The 26202-nt window shown below is 41.0% G+C and overlaps 1 protein-coding gene across 1 annotated transcript in view; it reads left to right on the top strand.

Moving 5' to 3' along the window:
• TSPAN7 (tetraspanin 7) overlaps nucleotides 1-25939 on the top strand; it is a 74160-nt gene extending 48221 nt beyond the window's left edge. The window contains exons 2-8 of the mRNA XM_081004398.1: nucleotides 7783-7971; nucleotides 11182-11256; nucleotides 13938-14033; nucleotides 15006-15161; nucleotides 18133-18216; nucleotides 23661-23733; nucleotides 24888-25939. Of these exons, the coding sequence (XP_080860524.1) occupies nucleotides 7783-7971; nucleotides 11182-11256; nucleotides 13938-14033; nucleotides 15006-15161; nucleotides 18133-18216; nucleotides 23661-23729 (669 nt within the window). The 3' untranslated portion in view covers nucleotides 23730-23733; nucleotides 24888-25939. The remainder of the gene's footprint in view (nucleotides 1-7782; nucleotides 7972-11181; nucleotides 11257-13937; nucleotides 14034-15005; nucleotides 15162-18132; nucleotides 18217-23660; nucleotides 23734-24887) is intronic.
• The last annotated feature ends 263 nt before the right edge of the window (nucleotides 25940-26202 follow it).

Here is a 26202-nt window from a genome sequence, read left to right as displayed (position 1 = left end):
TGTGGGCACAACTTACACTGGTAGATGGGAGGGGTGCTTAACCCTTTCCCCACTGCCACTTTCTCCTTGTACATGCTTTCCTGCTGGACAGTTTTAAATAGGTCCCCCCTCCCAAGTAGGCACTGAAGTCTGAAATGAGTTCATAGAATCATAGAATTGTAGAGTTGGAAGGGACCATGAGGATTATCTAGTCCAACCCACCGCAATGCAGGAATCTTTTCCCCCAATGCGAGGCTCAAACCCATGACCCTGAGATTAAGAGTTATGCTTTGCCAACTGAACTATTCATCATGCTACCCTTAACTTTCCTCTAATCTGTCCCTGCATTTCCATTATTTCTGGAAACACAGAGTTGGAGCCACATACTTTATTGATGATATAGCATTTAGTTTCAGGCACATTATTCTTAAAATATTCTTGCATTCATTTTATAGAGGTGCTTTCTCGATTCCGTTGTAGTTTCAGGTCAAATGTTATGTGTTAAGGGGACAGTAGTTCCCCCTCTTAATATAGCCAACTGGCTTCCCATTACTTTACTTTCCTACTCCCTTGACCTGGAGCGTTTAACCTGTGATTAGATGCCTGCTGGCACTATTGCTTCCTGATCAAATAAAGGCATCAGCTATTTGTTTGCAGATGTGGCCTATTGCCAGCATTTTTGTGCTGTGCTGCAGACCGAGGGAAAAGGGTGTTCCCAGTAATACTGACAACCAATATCTATGGAACTAATGAAAGAAAAGGAATACAGCTGCGAAAAATTGGAAGGCGTAGCAGAGGCCTTTCTTTCCACAGTTGCCAAATGCCATTCTCTCTCTCTCTCTCTCTGGCTTTTTAATGTTTTACGCATAGGTTGTATCACGTTCGAGTAACTGGAAACGCTTTTCCCATTATATTCTATCAAGTGACTTCCTTTTAAAGCTGCTTGTGAAGAGTAGGAGGTGAACAAAGGAGGAGGGAATCAAGGAATTATATAGTCATAGTTTTCTGACACAGTCTTGGAAAGTATGGCCCTCATTTTCAGCAAAAATAAGTGAATTCATTTTTGTAGGTATAACCTGTTGATTCTTACCACCAGCAATATTTAAAGCTGCGTATCTTATTATTTTAGACATTGCAGTTAATTCTGCATTATACTTGAGAACCTGCCACGAGAGGGCAGAAGCTGAATGGGCTTTGTAGTTCAGCTAATGCATAATGCTACTTTATGTGAAGGCTGGCACCAAATGATTCAGTGGAGCACCCTAGAAAATGAAGCGCAACTTCAACAGATTTTGTATGGGGATGCTTTGTAAATCTGGGGACTGTCCCCGGGAAACAGGGACGTCTGGTAACCAAACTCTGGTGAGCATTCCACAACTAGGGAGCCACTGCAAAAAAGGGCCTGTTGTCATGTTGTCACCCTCTGGACCTCTCGTGGAGGAGGCACACAAAGAAAGGCCTCAGAAGATTATTGTGGGGTCCAGGTTGGTTCATATGGGGAGAGGTGGTCCTAGGGGTATCACGGTCCTAAACCATTTAGGGCTTTATAAGTCAAAATCAGCACTTTGAAGCTGGCCCAGGAACTAATTGGATGCCACTGCAGTTGGAGCAGGATCTATGCAATATGCTTAAACCATCCTGCCCTAGTGAGCAACCTGGCCACCGAATTCTGCACCAGCTAACATTTACAAACTGTCTTCAGAGGCAGCCTCATGTATAACGTGTTGCAGTAATCTAACCTAGAGGTTACCAGAGAATAGACAACAGAAATTAGGCTATCCCTGTCCAGATAGGGGCTTAGCTGGGTCACCAGCCAAAGCTGATGGAAGGCACTCTGTGCCACTGAAGGCACCTGTGCCTCAAGCGACAGTAAAGGATCCAGAAGTGTCCCCCAAGCTACATACCTGCTCCTTCAGAGGGAGTGTAACCCCACCAAGAGCAGGCCACCTCTGGTCCATCTGGTTTGGGGAAGCACACAGACACAGTGCCATAGTTTTATCTGGATTTAGAGATAGCTTAAACTACTTGCTCTTGCTGTTATATGCCCTTTTAAAATCAGAGCTAGTATGGGAGAGTAGTAGAGTGAGGCCACTCAGGTTCACATCCCTGCTTGTCCAAGGTCAGATACTGAGTTTTGCTGAATGGCCACCTCTCAGCCTAACCTACTGCAGTGTGCTGCTGAATCACTCGCACTACTGAAATGACGCAGTGTGTGTGTGGTGAATATATTATCTGTCTGCTTTTGCCCCTGAAATGCAGCATGAAGCGATTTGATAAGGTACCTTGTGATAAATCAGAGAAAGAAAGTTGAGATCCTGTTCATACCCCAACAGTCTCTTTAGTAGGGATGGGGGAGAAATTTGGTTCTGTTAGAATCTGAAGGTAAATTTACCTAATTCACACTTCCTGAAACAATATGCAAACCAAAACACAGTCATCCATTGAAATGTACAACTCTGAGAATTTGGAAATGCAGTTCTCCAACCAAGGGGTTGCCAGCAAGTCAGATCCTTATGTTACCATTTCACTTATCAGAGCTCTTATATGTTCTTCATAATTATAGTATCTATTAAAAGGTAAACACTGAATGAAGATGCCAAAATCACTAGTGTCACTGCAAATCTATAAAATACTCCTGAATAGAATATTTTACACTGGAATGAGGTTTTAGATATGTAACACTGTAGTCCTATTTAGACTCAACTGAGAATGTGCCATTGAAGACTTACTTTGAAATAAGCATGTATATGGCAGGATTGCACTGTTAGATGTGATCCAAGATATATATTTTTAAATGTATTTAAATTTCATTGATTTTAGAGTCCTTACTTCCAAGCAATGTGCTTGGGTAGTGGGAGGTGGATCACCTGACGTTGATTTCATATCAGAGGAGTTTGCAACAATATAAAGTGATCAACTGTTATAAGTTCTGCACAAGGCAGGGTAAATAAAACAAGAGAATGACATTGAAATAAAAATTAAAAATCACAAGTTAAAATGGCTCCCGATTATGTTTTTCGAAACTAATTGTTACATAAACAGTGACATACACTGTAATACCTGCTTTTCATACCAAAATAAAACATCTCGAAACTCAGTTTTTGAAGTCTATGAATGAACCAACTAATTACTTCCGTGCCCAATTACATGCATGTTATGATTCATTTTTAATTACTGCAAATTGCCCTTGACTCACCCCATCAAGGAGATTTTAGAATTTAAACCTACATTGTCATGGCAAGACGCCTTGTCCAAAGTAGAAATAAATTGGCAAACGTGTACTGTCCTGACACATGTCCTTATCAACCTGCAGGATCAGAGAGTGAGCAGAAATGCTTGCAGCCCTGTGCTTTATATTATAAGCCATTACCTTTGTGTGTTGCAGAAGAAATGCTGATTAAAATGTAGCGAAGAAGATGAGCCTTGTTAGCAGAGCAAATGCAGTGAATATGACAAATGGATGCCAAAAGAAGTGCATTGAAATGAGGCTGAGCCAGATTTATTGGGTGGCTGCCCCACGGCAATCAGCCGCTCCGTCTTAGTTTAACACTAGGGTAGTCATCATAACCTCTTTTTGATTTATGGCCATCTTGCACATCCTGATTGAGATGCTGGACTGTTGTTAGCCCACGGCTGCCCCTTTCTGCAGCCAGCATGACACTGCCCCAGGCCAGTGAAGCTTTGCTCATCTGCTTGTAGCTCTTATCCCACACTCCCCGGTCTGAGATCATTTGTTCATTATGTTGCTGAGTCCTCAGCTCTGGCCTTCCCTTTGTCAGGTGCAAGGAATGTGCACAAAACCTCAAGCTGCAAGTATACAAGGCTTCATTAAAATTCCTTTCAGCCCACCGAAACACCATTAAAGCATATGCCCACTGCATAAAATTTCATTTGAAACACATGGTCTCTGCCTGAATAAGTGGAAAGTCTTTATTGGTACTTGTGAAGTCATTACCAGTGAAGCCGTTGTTTAACAGGAAGGTGATAGATGCCTCCCTCCAGCACATGCTGAGTGCAGTCCTGAGAAAATATGCTGGCTGTTCTGCACTATGCTGATTCCACTAGTCCTTCAGTAGCAGCGGATTACCATGATCCCCGTTTGGATTGCAGTAATCAGTGCTCCTGTCCAGAGAGCTGGATTGCAAAACATGGCACCTGGATATGCCACAGATGTATACCCTTCATGTTTCATTTGGGTGGAAGAGAGATTTATTTCTATGCTACCTTTCTGAACTTCTAATCATAAGCAAACAAGACAAGTCGGACTGGCAATAAAACGTCGCAGTATGGAATACTCCCAGCCACCAAGCTATGCTGCCTTCCAGGATACTCTATTCCATGCATCCCCAAACTTGGCCCTCCAGCTGTTTTGGAACTACAATTCTCATCATCCCTGATCACTGGTCCTGTTAGCTAGGAATGATGGGAGTTGTAGTCCCAAAACAGCTGGAGGGCCAAGTTTGGGGATGCCTGCTCTATTCCATTCCCACTTAGCATACTGAATGCTCACTGGGCTGTTTCTCTCTCCCCCACACCATTTTTAGGAGGGTCCCCCCCCAAGCTTTTTTCGTACACTTGCAAACCTTACCCACCCCCTCAAGATGTCCTATACTGTACTTCCCTCTTGTGAGCTGATGGTGACATTTTGGCTACATGAGGACCAGCAATTGGAGAATTGAGTTCACCATTAGTATATAATACTCTCATTGGCAATTCCTCTCTTTCGGTCCTCTCCAATGATGTGTATCAATGGAGAGATATCTTTCCAGACCATACTGAGCTGGCAGAGTCTTGCGCTTCTGTTTACCTGTATAATCAGAAGTGATGCCTGAGGCATCATATGAACTGAATGTATCTCAAGAGAAGTAATTGTACCAAGGAGAAATTCTGTATGAAACCCCTCTTTTTTACTTTTGAAAACTGCACTCAGTATACTGTTGATACAACATAATGTGGAGGGAAGGGGTGAATGTTGCGTTATAAAATTTAAAAAAATCTGATATATGGTGTAATTTAATGGTAGCAAAAAACAGAACCTTTTATTTATTTGCAAAAACCAAACCAAACCACTTAACCCCTCATAGAATCATAGAACTGTAGAGTTAGAAGGGACCCTGAGGATCATCTAGTCCAACCTCCTGCAATGCAGGCATATGCAGCTGTCCCATATGAGGATCAAGCCTGCAACCTTGGTTCATATGGCTTACCGTTATTCAGTCTTCAGGTATGGGGAAATTAGCCTAAGCCTAAAGAAGAAAACCCTGATCAGCATGTCTGTGATCTTGCCATGCTGGTAGTTACCCAGAATTGTACAGTATGATCGCAAATTAGACGTGCGATTTCAACACACGTTGAAAGTACAAAATCTCTCTGCCTTGCTTGGGGGGCAAGGCCCACTCATCACACAGCTCTGGAAATGTAAGGATGCTCACGTGGGGACCTTCCAAGGCGGTGGCATGAATATACCCGTTTTTGCATATACGGTACCCGTTGCCACCCCCGGAACGTAAGCCCCACCCAAGATGCAGCCGTACAGTAATGTCCAATGAAAGGCATTGAATCCCCTAGTGGTCATATTGTTTCTATTTATCCTAAATAAAAATGCATTTCATAACATAAATATTTAAAAGAAATAATCTACACAGCGGAAAAGGTTTTAAAACAAACCCTTTTCCTGCCACCCTGAAATTAGTTTCACGGTTTTAATTTTCAGGCAACATGTCATGTTCAAATTATAAATGTTTTTGGAACGTTAAAATTAAGTACACATATTATCAAGGTTCAGTTACCAAGCAGCTCACACATTATCGTACCATCCAAATAATTACATTTTGGGCAAGTAAGAACTAGTATTGGCTTTACCCTCAGTATTCACCAGCATCTTAGTCATATAGGAGAATATATTTTTTTTAAAAAAAGTTGAACCAGGAAGGGTTTACAGGATAATGAAAAGACAAGATTCAAGTTAAAATGATTTATACTTGGATATCTGTTTTCCATCACATGGTGTAGATACGTACACGCACCAGTCTGCTTTGTTCTGTTGAGCATGGCACATGGATCAGTTTGGAAGCAAAATTAGACTTGACGCCATGATTGAGATCAGGCTAAAGTAATCAGGTCAATGTCTCCTATGTCAAGAGGGCCTCTTTCCTAGCATCTGTTGATGGGGGAATAGAGATGAAGAAGGTTGAGGGGAAAGCTCAGTCATTAACCCTGCCAGAATCAAGGTCTGCTGATAGGGTTGCTCTCTATTTTAAGCACAAGGATCAGAAATATCCTGTCTCCTGTGCTCTCCCTGACCACTACACCTCCCCCTCGTAAAAATAAACTTGGTGGATCTGGGAACAAGATGGGACAAGATGGAGAGAGGAGCCCTTAAGAATGTGATTACAGAATTGTTATTTGAGTATAAATGGGAAGAAGACTGCAACACTTTTTTTACACTGAATTAAATAGTCACTGAACAGTTTGAAACATTTTCATTGTCTTGGACTGAAGAACTGGTATTCTTTGCTTCTTCCTCTGGTGGCAACATTAGTTCTTTGCTTTCCCTCACAATTATGAAATGTCTTTTTTACATTTAAGTAAGTAAAGGCTTGTTAAGAACTAATAAACAAGTTCTTTAGAATCAGTATATTGCTGGTTGTCATCTGTTATGTGGTCTTTATTTCCTTAAAATATTTTATTCTACAGCGCCTTTATTTTTCCAAACCAAGGATGCAGTGAGACCGAGCATTTTTAAATGGGTAGTAATAAGTGGCTTCTGAGAAAAAGGAGTGTGGGAAGCTGTTTCCTTAGCATGTTTTAAAAGTACTTGATGAATGCATATTTTACATGTTACCATATTATTTATTTACTTTAGTCTGTTCTTAAAAATATACACTTAACTGGACTTGCCAACCTTAAGTTCTGCACCCCAAAATGATGCAAATATCTATTTTGCCTGTGCAACCTGGGTTCCAAACATGTTAATGCAGAGGGGGGAAATACGTTTTTGCAGATTTCAGATATAACACCTGTGAGAAGTGGTCCGTATTCACATGCACAAATGGCTCAGCTTACTGTGTCCACTAGATGTCAGCAAAGAACACATATGTGCCTCTGGATTACAGCATCCATCTCTGCACCAGCAGGAATACAAAGCACGCAGTATTTCAGTGTCAATGCTGTAACGGTTGACATGAACAATGGCGTTGTGCTCAGGCTATGTGGCTAATATGTGGCATAGAAACAAATCTTCCTGGATTTTGAGAGCCCTACAGCTTCTTTCCCACACTTCTAAATAAAGGTCCAAAGATTGAGCTTCTGATCTTGTAGGTTAGGAGATCAAGATACTTGAAATTTAAACAGGCATTGTTTAATATCAGCCCCCATTGTGAATGTAAAACTCATTTTGGATTAAATGCATCTTTTGAGTTTTCTTCTGAATTGTATCTCACATCAGCAGCATTTCTACATGGCAGAGAAAGCATACGAAAAGATAGGTCAAAAGAATTTGGTGCAAGGCCCCGTTAAGTACACTGGATGCTTTGTTCCCTAAAATGGCATGAGTGGGTTGCTGGTTATTTGCTATGGAACTTTGGCTTTTGGTTCTGCTTGCCACAGACCTCAAATCGGAGAAGGAATATTTTGTATTCTAAGCTTCTGTGGAACTAATAAAAACCTATTTTTTTATATATATAAAAAAAATTGTTGCTGCAACAGCAGTTCTGCTACACTTAAAAATGTCTCTGTGTTCAGTATTACCATATTTTGATCCTTATAAACTCTGACCTTGACTTTCTGCTTCTTACTTTCCAGATAACTGGTGTTATCCTTCTCGCTGTTGGTGTCTGGGGGAAGCTGACTTTAGGCACATATATCTCTCTCATTGCGGAAAACTCCACTAATGCCCCTTATGTCCTCATTGGGACGGGTACCACGATTATCGTCTTTGGCTTGTTTGGCTGCTTTGCCACATGTCGTGGCAGCCCATGGATGCTGAAGCTGGTGAGTATCCAGCCAAATAACTTGGTGCTGCTGGAGTGCTAGAAATTGGTAAAGTGGCCATTTTCTCTTGTTACGTGTAAACAGATACCAAGCAGGTTTCAGCCACACACAGGCACACACAGAGCAAGGGAGTATAATTACTAAAAAGAGATCCATATGGGAAATCTGTCGCTCCTGGTATGACGTCTTGGGAGTGACATACAGGAATAATCCCATAATTTAGAGTTGAGCCACACATTCAAAACAACAGCACCATGTGCCACAGTCCTTTGGAACGTCAGAATTTAAGTGTGAGGTTTCGTGTTTAAATTTTCTGCAATGCAAGAAAAACTTTTGCCTCTGGAAAGGCAGAGTATTAGAAAAAGGACTCTAAACCTAGTCAGGTTCTTGACTGGCTGGTTTCTTTGCAGGGAGATATTTTAATGTTATCGGCACTGAAATAAGTAATCCCCAGCTGTCACCCTCCTAAATCAAGTAAATAAATAGAAATACGTAACTAACTGACCAATTGTATCACAGATAACTTGCTTCTGCCCCCCCAACATAATACCTGCCCCCCCTAAAATAATGATGTTGTCAATTGTGGATGAATACTATCCCAAAGTTTTTCCAAATTTGAATTTTAAATGAGCTATGAGTGGAGTTGGAAGAAACAACTGTGTTGAACAAGCACATAGTTTTAAAAGACCGCCAGCCTTTTAAACAATGCCAAAAGTGCCTTGAGCCCCACAATATTTTCATGCATATATAAATGAAGTTAATGTGAACTAGAAGAAAGCAGAAGAGATTTTTTTAAAAATTAGAATATTCTCTCTCACCTAGATATTCAAGTATAGACTAGGGAAATGCCATGTGTGCAAATGACAATAAGATAGCTATGATGAGGGGGAAACGACAAGCACACTCAAATGTGTGTCCTTGGGTTAACTTGGATTTATGCTAATTCATAAGCCTTTTGGCTGCAGTCCGGAGGTCCACATGGAAAGGATCAATAGGCACATCCTGGTGGGTTTTTGCAGAGCTTTCCCTGGCAGCAGCTCCCAGCTAGCTTGCTTGAGCAAGCAGAGTATCAAACTACCCGTGAGCCAGCTGGCAGCTGCTGCCTGGGGAAGCTCTCGGCAGAAAGCCCTGAGCGTGCACACATCGCGTTTCTGTGGGGCCCAGGAGATTGCTGCCATCATGTCAAAGCAAGCCCCATTGATCTAGTGGAATTTGTTTCTGTTCTTGAGCTCCTGGTTTAATTGTGCTTTTTAAAGTCCTTCCTAAAGACCTACCTTGTGTTTTGAATGCCATTGAATTAGAGATGGTGGAGAAATTCAGTTTGTCTGCATTTTCATGCATGTGACTCCCCCTCCTACCTAATTCATACCTCCTGTGGGGACCAGAACGCAGCGACCCTTCAGAATGTGTGCCAAATTTTGCATTTCTCAAACCAAAAAAGTGTGTCCAAAGATATGTATGTTAGAGGGGCAGTGGGAACAAAAATGCATACGTTAGTAAAATTTACATACAAAAGCATTATACTAGGAAAAGTTGCTTGCAAAAAATATGTGCGTTAGGATAAATGTGTACTAAAATGCTGATGAATTTTCATGGAGACTTAAAAAAATTGCATCCTACCTAAGTAATGATTTTGAGTGGTGCCTAAGCTGAATCATGCCCTTCTCAAGGGCTTTCTGAAATGAGGAATGTGTAGATCCTAACTGTGCTGAGTGCAGTTGATGAGTAGCACAGAGTTCAGCAAGATCCATCTCGGCATGAAATCATCCCAATTCCTTTGATTTAGAACCCACTACATCCCTCTACACTTTTCTGTTTTAAACTATTGTCATCCTGCCTTATAATTTCAGAGAAAAACAGCTTTGTCCCTGCCCTTTCCCCAAAAACTCACAATTTAACATCCAATTAAAAGTGCCAAATCAATAAAATCAGTAAAACAGCAGAACACATCATGAAACTTTATTGCACCTGTTTTGCGGAAGTCCAGGAAAGAGTCGGAACACCATGGTTTGGAACCACTGCTAGAGGACAAGAATCCCAAGACTACATTAAATGTAGCCAAATTCTGTGCGGCTGCAATTAGTCGCAGGAAGCAAGTGGTATCCCATGGTGACCAAACCCCCAAATGTTAATTGCAGGGGGCATGCTAATAATTAATTTTAATTTTTTATATTTAAATGCTTGTTATACTCATATTGTCCTCTGTATTTTTGATATTTTTTTTATGATCTGTGATGTTGTGTGTGTTGGCGCTGGTCTGTGACCGTATTAATAAATTCATTCATTCATCATGAAACAATAAAGACCGTAAAAATAACAAGGCAGGACAATTTCAAGTCAGCAATCTCTCTAAGACTTAGGGCAATTGACAAGAGCTGGTTTCCTTTTTTTCATGTTTACAACACCTCATAAGATAAGGATTACTATCCCCACCGCCAGTTTTTATAGCTAGGGCTGGAACCTGTGTTATCTACCCTTTTTGTACTGTTTTTGAATAAAAAAAATGAAGCTGCAGGCTGCAATTCTATATGCCAGCCTTAAGGCTGGTGCCCTCCAGGGTGATGGGAGTTTAGTCCAAAACATCTGGAGGGCACCAGGTTGGCAAAGACTGTTGTGCACATTTACCTAAGTACTTCGTAGTAGACACATATAAGATTATATTTTCAGGCCAAGCCTGTATAGCATTTTAACTTATTGACATGGGCTCAGATTTAGTAACTGACATTAGCTTTCTTAGGGTGAACTCTGATTACCAAAATAAATACATGCTATGGGGAAGAACTGCTTTAAGCCCTGGGGCTTGCCTGCCCACCCAAGCCCAGATTTTACACCCCCTTTGTTAATTTTGGCATTAAGCCCTTTTCAGGAAAGCATGTAACCAAGCTGTCTAGACAGGTTTCATACCTGAAACAAATTGGGTTTACCACAATAATAGGTTTTCCCAGCCTCCGTTGAAGATTCCTCTTCTCCCTTTCCCCCCACCTGTTTTGCAATTGCAATTTTGAGGAAAAGGGAAACAGCGGGATAATTTGGCATCCAGTTTTTTGCTGAGCAACATTCTTGACATTCTCCTAAAACTATTTGTAGAATTGCACTTTGTGTAGATGCAGTATTTATTGAATTCCCTGAATTGTAATGCATCCAAATAGGAGGAAAACCCTCTGCAGTGTGAGTAATCTGTTCCATTCTTCATTTCCTCTTGTATTTCAGTATGCTATGTTCTTGTCTCTGGTCTTCCTGGCTGAGCTTGTGGCTGGCATTTCAGGGTTTGTGTTTCGCCATGAGGTGAGTATAAATTTCATGTTGGTAAAGGTGGTGGCAGCATGGCTCTGAGCAGATTTTGCTGCACCCTCTTAGGATACAGGGTATGATTAACCAAGGCTGCAGAGTCCAACACTTTACTTGGCAGCGATATGTACCCACAAACACAAATGAAAGGATTTAGCCTAAAGCTTTAGGCTTTTGCTGTTCAATATTTATTTTTGAGTTGCATTTATTTATATGCTCATCATGCAAGATCTTCTTTACCCTGTCATATATGCTGAAGAGAGAAAAATACCTTAAATTCTTTACATAAATGCTGCTACTTCAGCCAAACAGGCTTTTGATTGTATAATGCTGAGCGGATTTCCAAGAATGCAAAGCCAAACTAACCTAGTTTGTTTTGCTGCCTTGTAAATCTTCTGTATTTCCTGTGCTAAAAAGCAGCAGCAGAGCTAGAGTGAGGAAAGGGAAAGAAAAGGATAAAAGTGAGTTAGTGAGACACAGGGCTTATGGAAGGACACTTACCTTTTGCTCTGCTCTTTCAATGTCTAAGCATAGTGTTTTGTTTTTTTACCCCAAACTTTCACCACAAAAGCCAGCTCTATAAAGCTGAATTGGAGCAAATGTCAGTTCGAGTTTTGTGCTGATTGACATTTGCCCTGATTGAGCATTAATGAGTGGGTTTTTGTGGGGAAAACTCCAGAGCAAAAATAAAGGGGGCTCAGATACAGAGCTTAACATTGCAGACTATGCCCATAAAGAGCAGAGGAAAGGTAAGTATGGATAAGCCTACAATGAAATAAGAATACAATTAGGGTCTGTAATACAAATGTCTCTCAGCCCACTTCATACATACAGTGGTTTGTTGTTTTTCTCTTAAGAGTGCTTTAAAACCTAAGTACTTAAGTTTATTAAATTTGTTCGTTGATTCTTACAACCAGGCCCCACGGTGAGTGCCACCCGGCGTTTTGTCACCCCCCTCAGTGGTGACACCCGGGGTGGACCACACCCACCGCACCCCCCTTCCTCTGCGCCTGCAACCTGCATCAGTGATTGCCAGCCACTGCACCAAGGAGGCTGAAACTGTTGCCTAGCAACAGGAGCGCTTCTAGGTCTTGGGAGACCAGGCTGTGTCCTCTCTTTCTGCCCCTGCCTCCTCTGCTCCTAGTGGTGCAGTGAAACTTTCCCTGGATCCTGTTGCTCCCCATGAGGGAAGGGGGAAGATGGGAGTCCTGCTTCCCCAGCTGGGGCAACCATATCATAGGAGGGGGAAGCACCTCTTCTAGCCTATGTTCCCTGGTCTCAGCCCCCTCCCATGTCATCTTCCTGTTTCCCCTCCTCATCCATCTCAGCCTGCCACTGCACCCCTGAGCCCAGCAACTCCTCTTCATGACAGAGAAGGTCTTCTCTCCGATCACTTGGCTTCAGGTGTTCTGTCAGAAAACTTGGTTGTTAGGACCCTATAGGTTAGTAACAAAATTTTAAAATTGGCCAGACTATACGCATCTTGGAAACGTCAGTTGTCTTATACATTGCTATCCCACAATTCATAGCCAATTGGGTTGCATAAGGATTGCAACCATTATGATTAGTCCCATCTGAAAGGCGGTATATCCAAGCTGTTCTTGTGCAGTTGCTGTTTTGAATCAAAAGGCCAAAAAAATGTCAGTTAAGCTCTGTTCATGCCCTCTGCCACCTCTGAGGCTGAGCATCTTTTGCTTATCTTTTGCACAGTCTGAAGTGTTGGCACTTTTTGATCCTGAGGGCATTCCTGCCCACAAGTACCCTTTACTGCAACAAATCAGTGCTTCTTCTGTGGATTGGTCTTTCCCTTTTCTCCCCTCCATCTTAATATTCCAGTCACTAGGAAGCAAAAGGCAAATCTGAAGAGGATTTCTTCTTCCTTTCAAACACGTATATTGGTTTAGGAAAGTAAGGGCTTCAATTTAGGATTGATTGTACATGCTTTGTACTTTTAAAAATTCACATCAAAATTATTCACCAAAAATAAATTTTAACAGTTGCATCAAAAAAAGTGATGCAAATTAAGCTAACTTCCCCATGTTCACTTCTTTCCAAAAATGTATTCTTCTTCTGCTCATCAGGAGGTAAGGGATTGTGCAGGACGTTAGAAATATTATTCCCTTTTATCTCTCGCTCACTTACAAACTTATCTTCGCAGCCATAGAAGGACAAAAACCCAAAAAACCCTGACACACTCAACAGGCCTTTGGTCCAGTTTCAACTTCTGTATCTGCTAGCTTGATACTGTGAGATGCATCCTTGGTAGTGATGCATTTCTTGGCAAAGGCAGTTAATTCAGGAAAATGAAACTGCTGCCATGAAGCATTGTCTCTTTCTTCTATTACCATATTTCCCTTCTGTTTTTCACCTGATGCCTCTGACTCCTTGACATTTCCCTCTACATAATGAATGGAAGATTTAACTTACAGCCCTAGGTAGTAAATGCCAACACAAAGGACTACTGACTGTTCTAAGATAACTTTTGTCATTGCTGAATGTACACTTCAGGAGGAATGGCAGTTTCTTCTTTTCTTCCTGTGTCTAAAACCATTCATTTCTTTAAAAAAAAAAAATCATTTCCCTGGTCGCTCATTCAGGCTGAGAACTTGAGCACTGGAAAATCTATTCTGCATATGGGTCCAATACAGCTGACCATAATGTCTAAATTTCCCTTTTAGATCAAGGACACGTTTCTTAGGACATACACTGAAGCCATCCAGAATTACAATGGAAACGATGAGAAGAGCCATGCAGTGGATGACGTACAACAGAGTGTAAGTTCAAGGTTGCAACGACTAAAGCCAATACTCTTCTCCGGTTGCAACATAAGAATTGTCAGTTGCTCGAAATGTTGTCTGTGGATTGAACATAATCAATTGGTTGCAACACTTGAGCAGTCATTTTCATCATTCTAATTTCATTCACCTCTTTTTGCCGTACACTGACAAATCTCAGACATATAGGACATGGTCTTCACTACAGTAACCACTGGAAGCTGTTGCAGATTTTTGGCTGGGACAATCAGCTGTCATTGGATGCTGGGAAGGGAAATGGTGCTTTTAAATATGCATCTATCCATTTGTGATCCGTTAATGACCAGTTATTCCTGGTGTTAATGCTAAAGGCTAACCATTTATTGCCAGCATTTGATAACCTTACTATCTTTTGATCAGTGCCTGGGCACATGACTCACTGGTTATTCCCCAGTTCACTTGAGAAGCATTTGGCAAAGCTTGCTTGGAATGTTTGAAAATGTTTATTCTGTTCAAGAACTCCAGAATTCTGATGGTACTTGTGAGCATGTGATGCTCTTTGTAGAAGGCCTGTAGTATATGCTTTGCAGGCAGAAGATCCCAGATTCAGTCTTTGGCATCTCCTAGTAGGGCTGGAAGGACCCTCAACCAGTCAGTGTTGGCCAGGGATGAGGAATATGTGGCTTTCCGGACGTTGCTGGAGTCCAATTCCATCAACCTTAGGCAGTATAGCCAATAGTCAGGGATGGTGAGAATTGTGATCCAGCAGTGCCTGGAAGGCCACAAGTTCCCCATCCCCACCACTACCATCGTATCCTGCCCAGGTAAGGTGCAGCAACACCAGTGTAAAAAAGGTGGCTGTATGGATCTGCCCCTCTACAATGGCCGCTGCTGCTTTTTTGTGATAGTTGGTATAGTTTGAAGTAAGGACGTGAAGCATTTCCTGGTTTTTCTAACTATGGTCTTACTACTATCCTTTCTGATTATTTTTAGCTGAGTTGCTGTGGTGTCCAGAACTACACCAATTGGAGTACTAGTCACTATTTTTATGAACATGGTATCCCCCCAAGCTGCTGCATGAATGCCTCTGACTGCAATCCCTCAGACCTGGCCAACATTACCATTGCTGCTACTAAAATAAACCAGAAGGTATGGACCACTTTGCTTAGTTGCATATTTTTCAGCTTTCTCCATAACAAAAGGCAAAATGTGCTGAAAAGGGGGCACCTGGGGAATTCACTGCAGTCTTACCCATTCATCCTACTGCTAAGCTGCGTTCTAGGGCTGGTGTTTCTCATACTCCAACAGAGAAGAGATGTTTCTCCCATTTCCCAGTGATCCCTGAGCTAACTTCCCATGCCCCTGATTCTCATTCTGACAGAAAACTTCCTCCATCAGAGCTGACAAGGCTGAAGAATGCAGCAAGTAGATTCAGATAACCTTGATAGTTATGCCAGTCATCGCGTCTGTTCTCACCTGTTGCTTTTTTTCAACATCTTGCAACCAGTTTTCTGAAAGATGTGCCATGTACTGGATGCTAACAGCCTGCTTGAACTGAGAAAATAGAGATGATTGACATAAGAACCATGCTTCATTAGGCATGTTTACTGCGCCTGTTATAATGCTGTTGGAGTCGTAAAGCTGGAGGCAGAACACAGCAACGTTTGACCCCAAGCCAAAAGGGATTGCAAAAAGCACAGCGTTTTAGTGAGCATGAGTGAGAACAAACGAGATGAATAAACATGTAGAAAATACGGGTTATTCAACTCACAATTTATGTGACGTATAAAAAAATGAATAAATACCTCTTTAGTACTGGAACAGAACTTTTTTCTGTTCAACCTGACTCTCATATAACAGCATTAATGTTGATTTACTGTATCCATTCCCTGTCATTTTATTTACTTCTTCCAGTTTAACAGTTACATCATGAAATAGTGTTACAATATGGAAAAATATAGGGGGGTTATTTTTTGTTTAAAGGTGACCTTTCTTAGTAGGTATATAAATGCAGTCACAAATGAAAAGCTGTTATGATAAAAAGTGAGAATAACTATAATTCTTCCTTTGAGATAAAGCTATTTATCTCTCCTTACGTAAAAACTGAGGGCAGCCATCTTCTTCAGTTTTGCTGGGGTGGGGGAGATTCTCCCCTGCTTAAGGATGGGCGCTCCTTGGTTATGATGGTATCATACAACCTGGGAGAATCTGGTTGCCCAGGCTAAAAAGCCTAGAAGACCTTTGTTTCCCATGCTGGCAGGTGCACAGGAAATGAGAAGTTGCACCAGGGCAACCCAACTAGCATCTTTCATTTGGGCTCAGCGAATGGGCTGGGAAGTCCACAAGGCACCCTGGAGTGATTCCCATTTTGCAATTGGAAGGGAAAGAAGTGGAGTTGTAGCTCCCTTACACTCCTTTGTCCTGCCCAGTGTCATTTTCTGACCAACATTTTTCAGGATTTGGTTCTCAACAGCATGCAAGGTTGTTCTTCTCATTAGGGCATGTTTCCCTTCCAAATATCAGAGATTGCCTGGCAGGTGGGCAGCAGCATCTTGAAAGCCGAATGTGGAATTCAAGAGGGGGGGAGATGGAGCCCATCTTTGTATGATCATCAATTAAATCTAACATTAGATCAGTGCCCAATACCTTATTTTCACATCTCTAACATCAACTAATCCAGGGTCTTTTTGTGCTGAAGCCCTCTTTACAATATGACAAAAAATACTAGAGAGATGTGAGTCATCACAGGCAATTCCAATGCCGTGGTCAAGGTGAATAGCAGGCCAGCTAGCTGTTATCCCATATTGCTAGATTTAGCCCACATAGGCTATCAGTCTGTATAACACAGGGTTAGAGCTTTCTCAGAGAAGGTCGGCTGTTGAATCTTTTCGTTCTCTCTTTTTCCTAACTCCTATGAGGTTCCTCCATGCTTAATTATTAACACCTGGCTCATCAAACAAGGCCTAAGATTATCTTTGCAAATAATTGATTTCCTATCCCAGCTCCCAAAGCTACAGCAAAGGCACACAAGAGCTCTGATCTAGTAGGGAGAAGCTGACCTACTACAAGAATGAAGCTGGATTTAATGTAGATCAGATGGTTTGAAGTTGTTTGTGGATTGCCCAAACAGATGTATTTTTGTTTTTTGTTTTTGCTGTCCATCACCTCCTGATATAGATTTAGACATATGTTTTATTCACAGAATAATGCCAAGAAGTTTAACTGATATTAATCTCATATTTAGAATATACTTATTCATAACTACTGATGAGTCCATTTCCCCCCTAAAATAATAGTAAGAGAATAGTTATTTTAATGTGAAAAGGAGTTTGTTCATTAATTATAAAACGTTCTCAGGAGAGACATATTTTGTCAGGTAATTTGTTGTGAATGTTGCAACAGTCTTTTTAAGAATACACAGTGCGGGCAGATGAATTAAAAAGAGTTATGAAATAGATAGCAAACAATGCTGAATTCTGATGAGTTTCAGAAATGTACACCAAAGTTGAGAGCATTTGTACAGCATGAAGCATAATTTATTGTTTTGTTTTCAACCTTCAGATCCCTTCTGCTGGGGTATTTTGATGCTTCAGCCTCATGGTCCCATTTAAGTTAGTGAGTCACCAAGCCAGGACATGAAGTTGTTAAAAGATCAGGCCTGATCTGGTGAAATCCACTGTCTAGTACTCTCAGTGAAGCCAGTGTGTGGAAGTTGTGGACACTCCCTTGTCTGTTTCAACAGAGGCTTTCAGCAGGAATTTTTCAAATGCATTTTGTCCTAGTTTGCTAAATCTTTAGCTCATTTTCCCCAGACAAACTGTATCCTTCTAATGCTGGCTGGGGCTGATGGGAGTTGTAGTCCAAATAATCTGGAGGGCACCAGGTTGGGGAAACATTGCTTTAAAGAAAGGTACATTATGGTAGCCATACCCTAAAATGTAAAGTTTGAAAAGTTGTATGCAGTTTATCAATTCACTCAATCTTCCCACAGTCTTGGGTTACTCATTAGTATACATTGTGGTGCTGAAGTGCATGTCAAACTGTCTAATCCTTCGTTGAGCACTAAATCAGAGGCAAGTGGATATCCCTATCAAGAGTAATTGGCTGCTTTCTTTTCCAGGGCTGTTACGATCTGATGACCAATTTTATGGAGACAAATATGGGGATCATAGCTGGAGTGGCTTTTGGAATTGCATTCTCACAGGTATACATTTTTAGTGCTTTGAAGGCAAGGTGTGTTTGCTTATTTCTTCAGCTTCTGGGAAGGATTAGGATAAGGGACATGCCTCTCAAACTGTTCGTTAGTTCTTAGGGTCATCTGTTCATTGATTTTTCTTTTTCCAACTTAAATGGAGTTTCTCCTTGGGAATATCGGTTACAGCCCAACTAATGACTGCCTCAAGGGGGTGGGGAGGACCCTTCCATTGGGTCAAATAAAGGTTAACCTAATAAACCAATGGCTTAAATGGAGCGTAAACAACTCACATGCCAAGCAGTTGATGCATGACTTACATAGGTTTCCCCCCAGCCCAGAGCAGTCTTTTGCGTAAAGGAAATATCAGATTCAGAGAACCATCATCTATGAAACGAAAGCAGATGCCAAGGTAGGCACATTCAAAGGTTCATATTAAGGGCCATCAACAGATAAATTTATTTCAGTTTTCACAATTAAGATTTGTAATAAATAAAAGCGTGTTTAGTGTAAATGCTGGGACTGACAGGTATTGGAGACTAACAACATGGAAGGGCCACAGGTCTTAGATGGGGACAAACAGGGCAGAAGAGTTGTTATGCCTGGCTTCTGAGCTTCCCAGAAGCATCTCTGGCAGACTGGCTGTTGGAAATCACATTGTTAGGTTTAGTGGACCTTTTGTTCTCATCCAACAGAGTTGTTCTTATGTTCCTATCTTACCCTTCCTCCTGATAGTGCTGAAAAGAGGAGCAAAGATACACTGTACTTTTGCAAGAGGATTGTTGGTGATTCTGGGGATGATTGATTATGTATGACAGGATGCAAGAGATAACTTAGTACTTTATACCCCACTTTTATATCCCACTCAAGGCAGTGAACATAGGATTCCCAAGTGACCTCCCACCGAGGCACTGAACAGACCCAAACCTGCTTAGCTTCAGCAATGTGGCCATACCACATGTCATGAGATCACGCCATGTATAATTCACTGTCTTGCATTTCTGAACCATGATCTTTCTGCATTGCTATTGGCAAAGGTCTATTGTCCATAGCAGTCTGTTCTCAAGCCGGCTTTGGCGGAGCTTGATTTCCAGTGGAATGTTATACAAGCATACTTCTAAGTGGCACATCATGAAGACATCCCTTTGGGCTTGTTCTGCACATGGGAAGAAATTCCTTACCTCTGCTTACCACCCCCTCTATGTCAGACAATAAAATGTAACTGTATACCGCACCCTTTCATTATATAATCTGTTTCCATGCTGTTTCTTAGTAATCAATAGCACAATGAAATATCAAACAGCACTGTGTCCTTAACTTTGGAAGGAGATAATCTGCCATGAAGAAACCACCCCAGTTGTTGTTTTTTGCTTCTGCACAATTGAGTGTTTTCCACTTCTCTTTGCTTAATTAGCTAGACTAGAGATGGTTTAGCTTGTGAAAAATGAAGTTTTTTGAAACTAGAAAAAGAAGAAGTCATGAAATACAATAAAAGTGTCCTGCGGCACACTTTCTTTAAGCACACATTTGGGGGGTGGGGTGGACTGTGCCTTGTGCCTAAAAGTATCTGCACAATTCACATTTGCACACTCTTCTGTAGAAGAGACATCTGTGAACCTTTAAGAGATTGTTTTGTTTTAAAATGGTGTCAGTCCTTTCAGTTTGAATTGAATAATGAAGAAAGCATTCTTCATAGAAAATGAAGGACCAAACCAAGCTGCACATGGTAAAGTCTAAATTGTCAAAGATTGTGTGTGTTTCAGAAAAGTGACAGCAACCTTCAACATATAATGTGGGTGGACATTTTCCTGTTAGTCCCCAAGTTGTCCTTGTACATTTAGGAAAGAGAATTGTACAGAGTGTAGCTAGTGGTTTAAAAGGTCACTGGTATGCCCTTTGTAAGATGGAATTGCTACCAGGTTACTCATTAAATGGGGACAAATTATAGTACAGCTTTACAGCAATGTTGACCTGCTTTTAATGGGGAATACAAAGCCCAGGCACTTATTTGTAAATGTATTGGAAATCAATTTTACAATGTATAATAACCATTCATTTTCAAAGTGGAGGCCTGGTGTATTTCACATGTATCATGTTATTGCTTTGTATTTTTTTATTGGTAATTTAATTGTCAAAGGAAGTATTTGTACATTGACTGAGTGAGATACAGTTCATCAGCAAATAGAACTGTTCAGATCTGGGGATTCAATAACTGAATCCCAATTAAGACTGCAGTTCTAACCCCACTTACCTGGGAGTAAGCCCCATTGAATTTAATGCCAGAAGCGGCTTAGGCATGCCAAAAGTTATGCCAGAAGCGGCTTAGGCATGCTGGCCACATGACCCTGAAGTTGTACGCCGGCTCCCTCGGCCAATAAAGCAAGATCAGCGCTGCAACCCCGGAGTCGTCTGCTACTGGACCTAATGGTCACGGGTCCCTTTACCTTTACTTCTGAGAAGTCATGGTTAAGATTGCACTGTTAGTCATACTGAAACTGAGTAGGTCCACTGAAATCAGTGGGCCTTAAGTTAGTCATTTTGCAGTAGCAGTTGGCAGGGCATGCCAGGGCAGGGCAGGCAAAGCGGTGTTGCTCACTTGCCTTCCCAACTCTGAGCATTGCTGCTGCTGGTCATGAGAGGGGCAATGCGCAGGGAGCACAGCACAGATATAGCAGCAGAGCCAGTCCAATGCTTCTGCTACAGTGTCTGCACTATGCTGAGTTGCCCCCTCTCCCATGCTTTGCCCCTCCCACTTTCAGGAATCAGCAGCAATTTTCGGTGACAATGCTGCCTTCACTGTGCTACCCCATTGACGACTACTGTCATAATGTACATTTTAATGATTCAGTGGTTCTACTCAAAGTATCCCTAAGTCTAGATCCAACCCATAGTTCATTGGAGACAAAAGTGGAATATAAAATTGGATGCTGAGAATTAATTGCATCCTGAATACAGGTTTAATTTTGGGCATGAGAAGGATATCTAAGTATTAATATGCCTGCAATCTTTGTGACTGACTAGAGCTTACAACCCACTGTTTTGGTTTTAAAAGCCAAACACACTGACTCTGTCACTACCACCAGTCAAAGACATTATAATCTTCCTTAAATTAAGCATACTGCTTACCAGCAAAACAAGACTGTCAAGTATTTCTGTTATATCCAGCTTTCAATGAATGCTGAAGGCACACCTCTTTACCCTGGCCTTTAACATCTGCTTATCTGTGTTTTCAGTACTCACTCTATTCCTGTGACTGTAATCTGTTTTAACTGTTTTTAATTCTGAATTTTAAATTGTTGTAACCCACTCTGAGGCCTGCTGGATAATAAATGTATTATTATTGTTATTAGGCTTTTTGCAAAACGGCAAATTGATTTAATCATTCCAGTGGCAATTTAATACATAAGCATTTTGATAAGGTAACAGTCTCCTCAATCGTAATGTTTGTGTGAAAGAAAATAGCGGAATGTATACTGAATTAAAGCAAGTTGTTGTTGTTGAAAAAATACATCTCCCCAGAATAGCTTATTTGATTAAATGTATAGCATATTAAATGGTTAACCTGAGCTGTCAAGAAATGTACAGGGGTTATAGGTGAGCATTGACTGTGCTATGAAATGGATAGCCAAATATATCACATGGCATTCTAGTAGATGCTTGTGACATACATAGAAAGCAAATGACTGTGGTGCACCTCACTCCAATCTTACTTTGTAAGACAACTGATGTCTTCTGTTTTTAGTTATATACATAGTGTAGAATTCCTTTAAAAAATTGAACTAAAAGAGCAGCTGTATTTTACTTTAGTATTGTCAGTTGTCTGTCATTGGTAAGCTCTGCACTTGTGAAATGTAGGTTTGTAGCAGAGATAACAAGGAAATGATTAAAAAGTTGTTTGGAGGGGGCCATCTAGAATGAAGACAACCAGTGGGCAACCCGCTCACTTATGTGGATCACAGAAATGCAAAAAAGAAGCAGTCTAAGGGATTTTGGGTGTGCTAGACTGGAGGAATACACCCCACAGTGGGAACTGAAAAAGGCAATGTGTCATGGCAGCCAAGAGTCCTCCAAACTGCAAGTGCCATGCTGGACAGATGGAGTGTAGGATGAAATGTAACACTGAACCACTTTGGAAGATTAATCTGATTGAGAGTAACTGGCTCTAGAGTACTGGGGTTAAGTGCAAACAGGAACACTTTAATTACAAGTACCTTTTGGTCTACTTTCTTGAACACTTTTGCGTTCTACTATACTCTACGGCCAAGATGCAGAAAAGTGCCACGACTCATGATCACTTAATATGAGATGTCTTGAATGAAGTGAAAAGGCAGCAGCACAACTCCGCAAACAGCTCTGAATGTTAAAACCAAAGCAAGGGTATATATACCCTGAGCAATAACCTGTGATTGTCAAATAACATAGAACGAACTGAGTGCTGCCAGCCTCTTCTGCTAGTGGCAATTGATTAGAATGTCTAATAAAAGGAGCTCGCATAAGAAAGTTGTGCAGACTCTAATCACACTTAAAGCCTGTACAACATCCATGTGCTTCAAGATAAATGCCAAAGTGATTGCACAGGTGTCTGGCAATGTCTGTAACATCTGAAGTCACTTTGTGTCTGACCCACTGCTTTTGACACACCAACATGGCAGGGAGTAGAAAGAACCTGTGAGGCACATTGCTATCCCTTAACTAAGTACTGTGTAAAGCAGGCAGACCTGGAGCTCATTGTGCAGGTGTCTGCACAGTGAACACTCCAGAGACCACACTGGTCTGGAGGCTGTCTGTCAATGCATAGCGGGAAAACAGTGACCCATATTACAGTGAGATTTTCATGGATTATTTGCTGACCTATAACTAGTGTTTAACTGATCTCAGAGATCTTGTATAGCTCAGTTGGTTAGAGCGTGGTTCTGTTTCGACCCCCATATGGGGCAGCTGCATATTTCTGCATTGCATTGGGTTGGACTAGATGATCCTCGGGGTCCTTCCAATTCTACAATTCTATGATTCTATCTTCATGAGCATATCCTAAGATGCCTGAAAGACAAGAAGCTAAAGAACAACAGATTGTTTTGCAGATACAGCCGTTTTTTCAATTGAATTCAGTTCAATTGAAGGTGAGCTGTAACCATTGGGAAGGGGTGCATATGTCAGGAAGCTGATAGAAATAACATATATATATATTGTATAATAAAGCAAGTCAAAAAGACTTTGATTTCTTAGAAACAAATATAACAAAAGTGAAGTTGCCTGGGTGGGAGATACTTTACAGGAGCTGATGCTTCGCAATTGCATTGATTCTGTGCTTCTATTGTGTCTATTGGCTTAAACATTTGTGTATTTACATATTTTACGGGATTAAATAAATAAATAAATAATCCTCAGAAGAGTCCATGGATTTCACAGTGACACTGGACTACATGTATGATATTTTCTCTTTCTCTCTCTAACAGTTGATTGGAATGCTGTTGGCATGTTGCCTGTCCCGATTTATTACTGCCAATCAGTACGAGATGGTGTAACAAGGTGGGTCTGTATATTGCTTTATGCAGGATGTCCTTCCCAAAGTGACTCTGATGCCTTGCTTTTCTGCTTATGAAAGCCCATTACATAGCTGTTTGTATATAGTCAGTCAGTTTTTGCAGCTGGGATGAAAATAGTATAATCAGAGTTAATCAGAGTGGCATTATTAAAAAAAAAAATCCTAAATAGATCTCTTGAGTCAGGCAATATACTGGATATGTTTTTGTAACCTTAAAAAACAACCAACCCCCCCCCCCCCACAAAAACACCTTAACAATATCTGCATATCTACTCAGATGGAAGTATCACAGAATTCAGTGGGGTTTACTCCCAGGAAAGAGTTTACGGGATTTCAATCTTCTGAAGCAAAATATCACTTACATTGCTATTCTGTGGTTTATTTCAATTAATTCATTAAACAGTTAGAAGCAAGGGGGGCAGATCATTAGGAGATTTGGAGTTAGTTGATGACACTTTCTTTCCTTTACATTTTGGCCCAGAGAGGCTGTGAAGGTTCTAAACCAGTGATGGACTGGATGTGGGTTAAGAACCTGTAACTTAATTTGGACAAGGTAGAAGTGCTCCCAGTCAGTAGGACTGCTGATCTGGCAATAGGAGTTCAGCATGTTGGTCTCTCCTTGGAAAACCAGGTTTGCAGTTTCAGGATGCTGCTAGTCCTGAGCATGCTCCTGATTTCCCAGATGGCTGCTGCAGTCTGGAGCACTTTTCCTTTGCATAGCTGGAGTGCCAACTGTATCCATTTATGGAAAGGATGGACCTGTATAGCTCAGCTGGTTAGAGTGTGGTGCTGATAATGCCAAGGTTGCAAGTTCAATCCCTGTATGGGACAGCTACATATTCCTGCATTGCAGGGGTTTGGACTAGATGACACTCATGGTCCCTTTCACCTCTACAATTCTATGATTCTAATTATAATTGAAGTGGATATTGTGCTTATATTTGTTAATGTTTTCGCAATACAGGGTTCAATCCAAAGGCTTTCTTTTCCCAGTGGGAGGAAAGTTCTTCTGTTAGAGGAAAGGAACCTTTGATCTAACCCAAAGCATCCTTACTTTCAAAAGAGGATTTTTATGGTTGATGGTAACTAAAACAATCCCTTGTTCTCTCTCCCACCCACCCCTTTCTGTTCTTTCCAGGGGTGTCAAATACAGTGCCTGTTTTCAATCAGGAACTGGATAATTCTTGGAAGACTTCTAAAGAATGTTAGAGCACATACACAACTACACATATACACACACATAAAGCCACCACCTTCTAAACTCTGTACCATGCGTAGTGTACCATTCCGTGAAGTACTGTTGTGCCGCAAAAGTAGCCTGAACCATTCAGCATCCAGTACTGTACACTCCATCCTGAAGGCTCTGCATATGATGGCACTATATGTATGTTCTTGGTCAGACTGTAGTTGCATTGTAAAGTTAACAGAGGTAATTCATTAACAGCAATGATTGGGCTGTGCATGTAGTGACTGGAGGGCGAGATTAGCCTTTCACTATGGTTAATAAATGTCGCACACATCCATATTAAACTTGTATACAAATATATAAATATATATATATATTATTTGGTTTTTCAGATTTTTAATTTCTTGATTTTTGTTTACTGCTTTACTAAAGTTTTTCAACGTACCCACTCCCTCCCCCACAACTGCCCCAAGAAGAAATCAGTTACATAACTCACGAAGATACTTGAAAAAAGTCCAAAATCTGCTTGAGAGAAATTGTTCTTTTGATGTTCTGCTGCACCTTTGATTCTTAATGTTGTACACCTAGTGGGTTGCCAGTAGGCCTTTGTCTAGTGCATTCTGCCTCTGAATCTGAACCTGTGTAATAGTTACTAAGCTGTGTTTGTTTGCTTACTGTGAAACCAGTAATTTCTGCTTTTTAAAAAATTAGATAATTATGAACTAATCAAACTGTGCTGTAACACTACTTTCTTCTCCCCCCTTTTATTTCTTTTACTCTCCTTTTGCATTGAAGTTGCCACCAAATACATTGTCAAATCAATCAAACGTATGGGGGGGAAAGAGTGTGTGGAATATTTTTTGGGGCTGGGGAGCAAAAGTTTAAGACCTTTTTTAAAAAGAATAGGAATTTTTAAATAAGGCCTCTGTCTAGCATGCCAACAAGAATGCATTGATATTGTGAGTATTTGTGATATACATATTAATAAATGGAACCATTACGGATTTCTACTGGCCTCCATTTTATTTTTCAGCAATTACACAGACTTCTTTTTTCAATGGTAATGTTATGAAAGCCTGTATCTGCAAAATATTCTTTCCTACCTCATTTCATCCCCCCCCCCCCCCCGCCATCACTCTGATGGAGCACCATCTGAACATGGTTTATTTCAGGGCTTGGAAGTGTTCATGTGAACTTTATGTTCACACTGGATAGGGTAGCACTTCAGTTATCATCCAATTTTGGGCGGGGGGCACAAATCAGGTAT

Source organism: Podarcis pityusensis (genome assembly GCF_964106645.2).
Source record: "Podarcis pityusensis genome assembly, chromosome: 4".
NCBI lineage: Eukaryota > Metazoa > Chordata > Lepidosauria > Squamata > Lacertidae > Podarcis > Podarcis pityusensis.
This window is presented reverse-complemented; position numbering and strand designations above follow the sequence as displayed.